The sequence below is a fragment of the Aotus nancymaae genome, unplaced genomic scaffold (assembly GCF_030222135.1).
Source record: "Aotus nancymaae isolate 86718 unplaced genomic scaffold, 86718_ANA_hifiasm-v0.15.2.pri h1tg000014l, whole genome shotgun sequence".
In the NCBI taxonomy this organism is placed as follows: Eukaryota; Metazoa; Chordata; class Mammalia; order Primates; family Aotidae; genus Aotus; species Aotus nancymaae.
Window position 1 is genome coordinate 33476009 of NW_026988425.1, and position 10595 is coordinate 33486603.

General features: G+C 41.5%; 1 protein-coding gene across 2 annotated transcripts in view; it reads right to left on the reverse strand.

The window, feature by feature from the left end:
- The window catches only part of AMACR (alpha-methylacyl-CoA racemase), a 32406-nt gene extending 24525 nt beyond the window's left edge, over positions 1-7881 (reverse strand). For both annotated transcript variants that reach the window (XM_012459949.3, XM_012459950.2), the window contains exons 1-3: positions 7635-7881; positions 5570-5713; positions 4394-4554 (exon numbers count right to left, since the gene is read on the reverse strand). In XM_012459949.3, coding sequence (XP_012315372.1) covers positions 4394-4554; positions 5570-5713; positions 7635-7881 — 552 coding nt within the window. The remainder of the gene's footprint in view (positions 1-4393; positions 4555-5569; positions 5714-7634) is intronic.
- Between the last annotated feature and the right edge of the window lie 2714 nt (positions 7882-10595).

The window sequence follows — 10595 nt, forward strand, 5'->3', positions numbered from 1 at the left end:
AGCTTTTCCTTCCAATTTTGCCTAAATTTTACCTTGTATTTGGAACACTATTAAGGAAAACTTTTGTTCTGCATGGGTCTCCTCACCTCTTAATTTCTACTTGCTCATACAAAACCAACAAGTTTGACAAGGAATAATAAATAAACAATAATGAACAATAAGCAAGTGCCTGCTTTCCGCTCCAGCTTTGCTTCTCTCAGAGCCTACCCCCAATCAACAGAGCAATAACAGATGAACTGGAAGCAAGCTAGCTTGTCATACGGTGCAAGAGAGAGTTTTAGCAGAGAGTTCTAAATACTATTTGTCTGACCTCTATGTTCAGGCCAAAGAATGTGAGAAGTTTTTAGATACCATAGTGAGTCAACCTTGAAACAAAACGTTTCCGTTCTGCTTCATCATAAATGAAATGCAATCTAGAATTTAAGCAAGCTATTTAAAAACTATAGGTTTTTGTTGTTGTTTCGTTTTTTGAGATGGAGTGTTGTTCTGTTGCCCAGGCTGGAGTGCAGTGATGTGATCTTGGCTATTGCAACCTCCACCTCCTGGGTTCAAGTGATTCTCCTGCCTCAGACTCCTGAGTAGCTGGGATTATAGGTGCCTACCATGCCCAGCTAATTTTTGTGTAAAAATTATAGGCATTTCTAACTTATCTCCATAACTCAGGATTTTCCTAACATCCAGTCGAAACAAAATGTAGTAATAAACTGAATACTGAAAGTCATGAGACGATCACCCGTAAGCTATAACTTCCAGTGCTTATGTTTAGAACAGTTTCATTGGACTGACAAAACATAAATACTGAATATGTAAACATAAAATATTTTATGCTAATAAAATACTCCTTTAATCTCTTTTATATGTTGAACGTCCTGATGAGATTGCTGAAAAATAGATGCACTAACAGACTTACAGGTACAGTTGGGCTTACTCAAGACAAAAACAGGTTCTGGTCTAATGCTTAGCATTAGAAGAGGGGACAGGACAAGAAATACAGTAGGAACCCTCCCGTTCTCATTGCAAGGCCTGGCAGTGGCTACCCTGGCACATGGCTTCTCTTGCCCCACGACTCACACACCATGCATGCCACAGACCAGAGCCCCCTGACACAGGGAAACCACAGCCTCAATTCACCACCAATCTTTGATATTGTTAAAAGAAAGACTTTAGACAAATTAATTTAAGAGTTTAACAGAGCGAAGAATGACTCATGAATTGGGCAATCTGTGGAACCAGACTAGGTTCAGAGTGACTCTAGTGTAGTCGTGTGGACTCATGGACAGAAAATGAAAGGTGATGTACAGGAAATGGAAGTGAGGTACAGAAACAGCCGGGTTGGTTACACCTGGGTCTTTGCCTTGTTTGAACACAGTTTGAACAGCTGGCCACCTGTGATGGGTTGAAGTATGGCTGCTGTGATTGGCTGAGACTTGCTGCTTGTTACAAGAGGTTACAGTCTGTTTACACAACCTGAGATCACAGTTCACGATGTAAGAGAAACCTTTAGGTGGAACTTAAAATTCGCAAGGGGATAGCTTTAGGCTACACTTAATTTAACACTGTTCTCATCATGTGGGCCCAGATTGAGTATAAATACAGCAAAATGTACTCCACATCCCACAGTTATCTTAACTACAGTTTCCAAGGAAACAGCACTACGAAAAGATAGACTCCAGGTCTTCACAGGCAAGCCCAGGTCTGGAATTATGCTGCTAAAAAAAAGTGAAAACTTCTGGTCCATTAGAAGGGATCTGCCTCCCCTTAATCAGCTTCCACAATTGCTTGTGTTCCAAGAGTTCTTAGTGATGAAGTAATGACTGTGATTTACTGATCCTTTTAGCCTTGAGTAATTAGCAAACACTTACTATCCCCTAATGGAAATATAAACCCAGAAGAAAGATTACAACATTTTCACATACAGTAAAACCTTACTATCTTATTTTATTTATTTATTTATTTTTATTTTTTTGAGACAGGGTCACGCTCTCTCACCCAGGCTGGAGTGCAGTGGTGTGATCTTGGCTCACTGCAACCTCTGCCTCCCAGTTTCAAGCAATTCTTGTGCCTCAGCCTCCTGGGCAGCTGGGACTATAGAGGCCCACCACCATGCCCAGCTAACTGTTTGTATTTTAGTAGAAATAGGGTTTCACTATGTTGCCCAGGCTGGTCTTGAACTCCTGACCTCAGGTGATCCACTCACCTCAGCCTCCTAAAGTGCTGGGATTACAGGCCTGGGCTACCATGCCCGGCCAACCTTACTACTTTCTAATCATTATGTAATTCTGGTTAGCTACATTCTGCTGAGAAAAGCAATCACCTTCTTTTTAATATTTGATGATAATCAACTGTATGTCCTCAGTAAATTATTCAAATTATTACTAGAGAAGTATCTAGCCTTAAATTCTCCTTAATGCTCCCAAGGCCCCATGTTTGCTCCTTAGTTCATTCCTTTTGGACTCCACGGACTGTGCCCATGGGGCAGCAGAGGGAAGTTGTTGAAAGCAGTGGCTTTAGGGTCCAACTGCCTGGGGCAGTGTTTTGGAGGAAGGCAGTTAACTTCTCCAAGCAGTTAAGTCTTCAATGCCAATGACAGTAGCATGTCTCCCTCAGGAAGTTATGTGGATCAAAGGAGGGAAGGCCTGTGGAAGGTACTGGCCTTGAGTTTGGCGGGTAGTGGTGTAAAGCCGGTGCTGCTAGCTGATGCTGCAACTGTGCCACGACTATGCCAGGAGCTGGCCATAAAAGATAAACCATACTCCACTGCCACTGCTACATACTTCAGAGAGGGCACACAGGAAAATGTCAGATGTGCCCCGATGACAGTGTCCCACAGGCACACACTCAGTACAGGGCTGGTCATGATTCACCATGAAGAGAAGGAAGCGTAGGCTGAAGCTTTGGAGATGAGGGGTTTCTGGTAGAAAATGCATTTTGCGAAGATCATCAAGGACCCAATCAAGTTGACACTCTCAGTCTCTAAATTCTTGAGGTGTCCACCAACATTTGACCTTCTGACCATTCCTTTCTTTGGTTTCCAAGACAACACTCCCTTCTATTTCTCTACTAATCTCAAGTATCCCACCTGGATATCTGAAAGGCAGTTCAAAATGGAAATGACCAAAACTGAATTCCTTTTCTTTTAGTAAAAATAACCACAATGACAAACTTTTACAGAAGGCTCACTGTACACCAGGCACTGTTCCCACACTGAACAATGGATGAATTCACTGAATTCTCACAGCATCTAACAATGCTATGAGGTGGATGTCATTATTATCTCTATTTCACAAAGGAAACTATAGCACAGGCAGGTTAAGTAACTCGCCCAAGATCACAGAGCTGGTAAATGGCAGAGCTGGGGATGGAGGCAGTCAGCTGCCACTCTATGCTCTGGCCACTGCTCCAGGCTGCCTCATCCTTCAGCAGTCTTTCCTCAGGACACTAGCAGGTCATCCAAGCCAGAAACCTGGGAGCCAGACTTGACTTCTCCCTCTTTGCTCCCTGTCAGTCCATTATCAATTCCCAGCAATTTTACATCTCAATTATTCCTTCAATGCAAACCAACTGTACCGTTTACTGCTTTAGTACTTGCCCTGATGTCTTCAGCAATAATCCAGTAATTGGTCTCTCTACCTCCAGTCTTGTCTCCTCAAATCCATTCTCCACCCTACCTCCAAATGTCTGTGAAAATGCAAACATGGAGTGGTGCTAGAGTAAGCTCTCTTACCCACTAGCTGTGAGATCTTGAGCAAATGGCTATGCTTCCATTTCCTCCTCTTTAAAACAACAATGTATTCCTCATGCAGTTTTGAGCAGAAGAAGAAATCACACAGGGAAAGCGCTCAGCAGAACATGAGGCAAGCACTCAGTGGATGACAGTGAACAAACAGAAGAATTATGATATCAGAGCGTCCCCTACAAAACGCAGCAGGAAGGTTTAGACGGAGCTCCATTTTACCTTAGTATCCCTAAGAATTTTCTCTACCTGCTGAGGGAGACTTCTTGCACTTTTTTTGAAAGACAACTGCTTGAAAACGATATACTGAGCACAAGAGATAACTTGGGGAAAATTGCTGAAATATTTAGGTTGGCACAAAAGTAATTGTGGATTTGGTAAAACCTGTAATTACTCTTACACCAAACTAAAACAACATAGGAATCAGATGAGTCACAAAAAGTTTAGAAAATTGACTCCAAGAACAGATGATCAAAATATGACATTCTAACAGATATATAAAGGACATGAACCTATTTTAAAAAGAAAAGGATATCCTTGGTAACTTGGATTGAAACTTTAAATGTCATTTATCTCTTGTCTTCTTCAAAAAAGGATTTTAAGCAGCCATATCTTACACTTAGCGACAAGCGGCAGGCATCTACCCCAATTAATACTTACCATACTTGCATCAATGACCTGACCCTTGCCAGAGCGTGTGCGTTCAAAAAGAGCCATTACAATGCCCAACGCACACATAAGGCCACCACCAGCAAAGTCAGCCAGGAGATTCAGCGGGGCATATGGATTCTCATCACTTCTGCCAATTTTTGAGAGAACACCTACATCATTAAAAACAAATTTAATGTCTCTTTTAAATTTAATCTCTTCTTAAAATAAATATGTGAGCATCTTAGAGGAATAACCAATCATCTCTCCAGTAGATAATCTAAGTGAAAGCTAGTATACAACACTTTTCCAAATCTGAGTTTATTCAGCAAACTTACCACAGGCTTTCCCTCAAGACAGGATCCTGGTTTTGTTTTTTTTTTCTCTCTAAAACCTATTCCAACCACCATTTTCAAAATATTGCTAAGCTTTTACTCACTCATTTTTGAAAAAGAAAATGATTATTTGTTTTGTGTTTTTAAAACGGTAAATGAACTTTCATTCTTATTAAAAAGAAACGCAAAAAAATACTTGTACACAAGAAAAAAAGGAATTTAATTTTAAAACAGATGTGAAAAGCCAATTCTATACACACTTCTTTCCTCAACCTTTAAATGTGTACTCACAGAAAATCTGAAACTTCCTTTAGTCAATAACACACAGTTCTTAGAATTCTGGAATCAGGCCAATCTTACATGTTGTCTCTCAGGCAAAAACTCTAATAAAGTAATGTTAGGATCTGAAAACCACGGGTTTTTTCTAGTGTTCATAGAAGTCTGAAACAATGACTTAGGCAATGATTCTCAATGTGGTGGGTAGAGATTTGATGGGGAGAAGTAGCTGTTAGAATCTAACTATATCAACATTTTCAAACTACAGAGCAACCGTCTCTAGTACCCATTAAGCCTCTTAATTCCTAGCAGGGGCTTGTCTGAGAATTGACTCAACAAATATAGTAAATAAATGATAGTAGTGAGCACATCCTTCGAACATGTGAAGGGGTGGGGTAAGAGAAGCTTGAGAATGATTATTTCAAGACCCAAAGCAATCCATTTTAAACAACCATGCTCTCCTGATGGATTTTGATAAATATTTAAATCTTCACCTTTAAAAATTCTTGTTAATCAACATACCTATAGATCTTGATGAAATAAACTAAAAGTGTAGACTAAATTTTTTTTAACATACCTGACAAAGCCAAATAGTTGATATCATGGCCAGCTAACCTAGAGAAGCTTCCTGACTGGCCAAATCCACTCAGCCTGGCATAAATAAGCCTTGGATTCTCCTGCTGCAGAATCTCTGGGCCAAGCTGGAGTCTCTCCATGACACCTTAAGAGAAAAGTAACAATCTTCTTAAGAGAGTATGAATTAAGAATGAGGATAATCTCTTCTCTGAGGCAAACATAAAACAGCACTATTGCAAGTAATATTAATGACATTTGCTGTAGGTTGACAGCATGTTTCCAGCAATTAAGGACCCAAAGAGTGAAGCCACCATTTCTGGAATGTGTGGCTTCTTCCCAGGATGTAATTTCTCCTGGCACATCCCTGTTTCCCTCTAGGTTTATCCAAGGCTATTTATTCAATCCCCAGAGCAGGGTCTCATCGCTTTAGGAAACCCCTTTTCTCTTTCTGTACTGCATCAGTGTTTGCCACGTCCCACCTCACCTGCACTTGCTCATACATACATACACTTATCTTCCCTATCAGCTCATGAGCTTCTCCTGCAGAATTCACACCTGATCTGTTTCCACAGGCACTTAAGTGCCTAGCATCTCTGCCTTCATGAAAAAGCTCAGTACCCATCTGTAGAAAGGGAGGTGAGTGACAATAGTACCTGAGAGCTTTTCAGCTATCAACAAGTATAATATATATTGCACAAACCCCAGGTAACAGCACCTGAAGTTTCCTGGGATAATAAACTCACCATTCCAGTAATTGGCTTCACTCTTTGGGTCCTCAGCTGCTGGAAATATACCATCAGCCTACAGCAAATGTTATTAATTGTACTCGCAAAGAAGGCTAAAATAAATCACAAAAAAAACTCTAGTTATCTTCGTAAACACCAGTCACAACGCTTCACCTGGAGGGTATATCCATATTCCAAGTCGATCTCCTGATTACAAGACCTTGGACAAATTAGTTAACCATGCTCAGACTCCCTCATCTTAAATGGAGTATTCTTAAATTATTACACAATCTTAATCATTATTGTTACAATCCTCAAATACGGCTGTGAGAGTTAAATGAGTTAACACATTTAAATAAGCCTGGTGTCCTGTAGACATTCATTCATTCACCATTTACCGATTTCCCGTTATAGATCAGGTAATGCTTTGAATTTCTATTTGAACAAAATTATTCTGGCAGCTGTCTGAGAATGAACTGAAGTGACAACAGCCCCAAACACCAGTTTTTAAAAGCCTGTCACACCAGTGTCAAGGCAGCTGCAGCAGGTATGGAAATAGTCCAAGTGGGTTAAGTAGCAAAATGACTGTATTGGTGATCACTGAAACTGGATGTGGTGAAAGGAATACTGGAGTCCATGATGAAGTACAGGTTTCAGATTCAGGCACTCACTGAAACAAGTAATAGAGAAGGTGGAGATGCTGTTTTAGAAGTAAGAAGGAAAGGCTCAGCTTGGGATCTGTGGACGATGCCTGGTGGAGAGCCCTGACAGCGATGCCCAGGACCTATGTATGCCAGCGTCTGAGACTCTGAAAAGGCGGAAGTCTCTATAAAAGGTGAAAATGGTGGGAATGAATAAGGGGGGTCCATGCTGAGAATTGAACCTCTCCCAAGCAGGGAGAGTTAGCCTGGGTTCGTGGATAGCTTCAGGGTACAGCACTCCATAAACATAACGGAATGACCGTGGGCCTATACAGTTTTCCAGGGAGGGAATCCTACAGCTTTTATTAGATTCTCACAGGGTTCAAGACCCTCAAGAAATTAAGAAAGGCAAATACAGAATGTTAATTAAGGAAAAAAGAGGATTTTGGGAAGGAGTCAGAGAGGCAAAAGGAGAAACGGGGCAACAGCAGTATCTCAGAACCCAAGTTTTGGACCATCGTCTCAAGGGACGAATGATCACCAACAATACCCTAGGAGCAAAAACATATAGAATGCTGGGGCTGCCGAGGGTTCCTGCGGCAACAGGGCAAAGGTGTGGCGGGCGCAGCCTCGATCGAACGGCCAGACCCCTAACCTCCGCGGGAACTTTCCGAGAGCAGCCCGCGGGGCCCGGGCTCACCGCTGCGGAAGGGCACCAACAACACGTCCGACTGTGCGCACAGACGCCGCAGCACCGCGACTCCCCGGGGCTGCTTCAGGTCCAGCGCCAGCGAGCGCTTGCCCCGGGCCAAGCCGCTCACGTCGTAGCGGGAGCCGGGCCGGTCCACGCGCATCACCCGCGCCCCAAAGTCCGCCAGGACCATACCACAGAACGGGACCGGGGCCAGGCCGGCCAGCTCCACGACCAAGATGCCCCGCAGTGCCATGGCACTTACTTCCCACTTCCCTCTGAAGGAAGCTGAGCAGTTCTTTGCCTGGGCCCAGCAGCTTGCAGGCAGCCCTAGCCGGGCCCGTATGCCCCGCCCCCAGGCCCGTAGCTCCGCCCCTTTTTGGTGCGCCTGCGCGAATCCACAGAGTCTGCGCACTAGTGCGCTTCCCTCCCGGCCTCTCGGGTCTGCCAAATCTCCTAGTTTACTTTCCTTTTCCTGCAGCCTAAATTTCTGAGTCCTAAATTGCAGGAGCTGACCTTTGGAACTCCTGCCTATTACCGTCCTCTCTGGACGACTTTATTGTCACCATGGCGATCCCCAGCCATTGTTTCGTTTGAGCCCCTAACTCCTGCCTTGCTCTTGGGAAATAAAATAACGTAAACACGTAAAAACAATGCAAAGGCATTTTCTTCCCTAGACTGCAGGTTGTCGTCTTCACCGCCCCCGCTTAGCTAGCTAGCTACCTGGTAGTTTAATTCAGAAACGGCTTGCAATCCCTCCTAAATGCACTCATTTTGAGTTACAAACTGTGGATTACACGTCTTTTTTAAAAAGTTCAGACTACACTAGGAAAATTAGTATCAGAAGAGCATTAAGGAGTGTGATGCTCATCAGAACTAAATGAGAGGGCTTTAAAAATGTTAGTTTGTCTTCTGCCATTTCTACAGATAGCTACAATTTCAGGTTTTCAACCTAATACGTGATATTACAGCCCCACTGCTTTTACAAATCATTTTCTCTCTTCTAGGTATAGCCTGTGTGCAGGTGGCCTAACATAATCTTTAACATCTCTAGGAATTTGAATAGAAGCAGAAGCGGGTGCCAGAGACATGCCTGCACTAATCTTTATTAAGTGTGTGTTTATGTATTTTTCAACCAAGTGATTAAATCAAAAGCAAAACTTGGCACGATTGTAATCAAGATCTTTTAGGCGAGAAAGTCATGATGAGTTTTGGAATTATTTTAGGACTCTGTGGCTTTCCCTTCATAGAAATAGAAAAAAAAATCCTAAAATTTGTATAGACCCACAAAAGATCCTGAATAGCCAAAGCAACACTGAACAAAAAGAACAAAGCAGGAAGCAACACATTACCAGAATTCAAATTATACTACAAAGGTATAGTAACCAAAACAGCATACTGTTGGCATAAAACAGACACATAGACCAATGGAACAGACTAAAGAACCCCAAAATAAATCCATGTATTTACAGCCAACTGATTATCAACAAAAACACCAAGAACATACATTAAGGAAAGGACATTCTATTCAATAAATAGTGCTGGAAAAACAGGAACTCTATATGCAGAAGAATGAAACTAGACCCCTACTCCTCACCACTTAGAAACATTAACTCAGAATGGATTAAAGACTTAGCCGTACAACCTGAAACTATAAAACTGCTAGAAAAAAATGGATAAAACACTTCAGAACATTGACCTAGGCACAGATTTTATGACTAAGACTTCAAAAGCACAGGCAACAAAAACAAAAAATAGACAAATAGGACTATATTAAACTAAAACGCTTCTCCACAACAAAGGAAACAACAGAACAAAGAAACAACTTATTGAATATCAGAAAATATTTTGCAAATTATTCATCCAACAAGGGACTAATATGCAAAATATACAAGAAACTCAATCCAACAGCAAAAACTGAAATAATCTCATTAAAAAGTGGGCAAAGGTTCTGAACAGACCTTTCTCAAAAGACATACAAATAGACAACAGGTATATGAAAAAATGTTCAACATCACTAATCATCAGGGTAATGCAAATCAAAACCACAGTGAGATACCATCTTACTTTAGTTAGACTGGCTATTATTAAAAAGACAAAAAAATAACAAATGCTGGCAGAGATGCAGAGAAGAGGAACTCATACACACTGTTGGTGGGAATGTAAATTAGTTTAGCCATTATGGAAAACGGTTTTCCATAATGAGAAAACCATTTTGTTTTCTCATTTAGGTTTGTGAGAAAACTAAAAATAGAACTGCTATATGATTCAGCAATTCCTCTACTGGGCATACATCCCAAAGAAATGATATTAGCACATCAGAGGAACACCTGTACCCACATGTTTATTGAAGCATTATTTACAGTAGCCAATATATGAAGTCGACTTAAGTGTCCATTACTGGATGAACGGACAAAGAAAATGTACACATATACACAATAAAATCCTGTTTGATCATTAAAAAAAAGGATGAAATCCTGTCATCTGCAGCAACATGGATGGAACTCGGGTTCATTATGTTAAGTGAAATAAACTAGACACAGAAAGACAAATATCACATATTCTCATTCAGATGTGGGAGCTAAAAATCTAATCTCATAAAGATAAAGAGTAGAATTATAGGGGGCAGAGATGAAGAGAGGTTGGTTAATGGGTATAAACAGGCAGTTAGATAGAAGGAATAAGTTATAGTATTTGATAGCACAGTTGGATGACTATAGTTAACAACAGTATATTGTATATTTCAAAATAGCGGCCAGATGCAGTGGCTCACACCTGTAATCCCAGCACTTTGGAGGATTGAGGCAGCAGAATCACTTGAGGCCAGAAGTGTGAAAACAGCCTGGGCAACATAGTGAGACACTCATCTCTACAAAAAACTTGAAAAATTATCTGAATGTGGCGGGCGTATACCTATAGGCCTACCTACTCATGAGGCTGAGATCTGGGGATCACTTGAGCCCAGGAGTT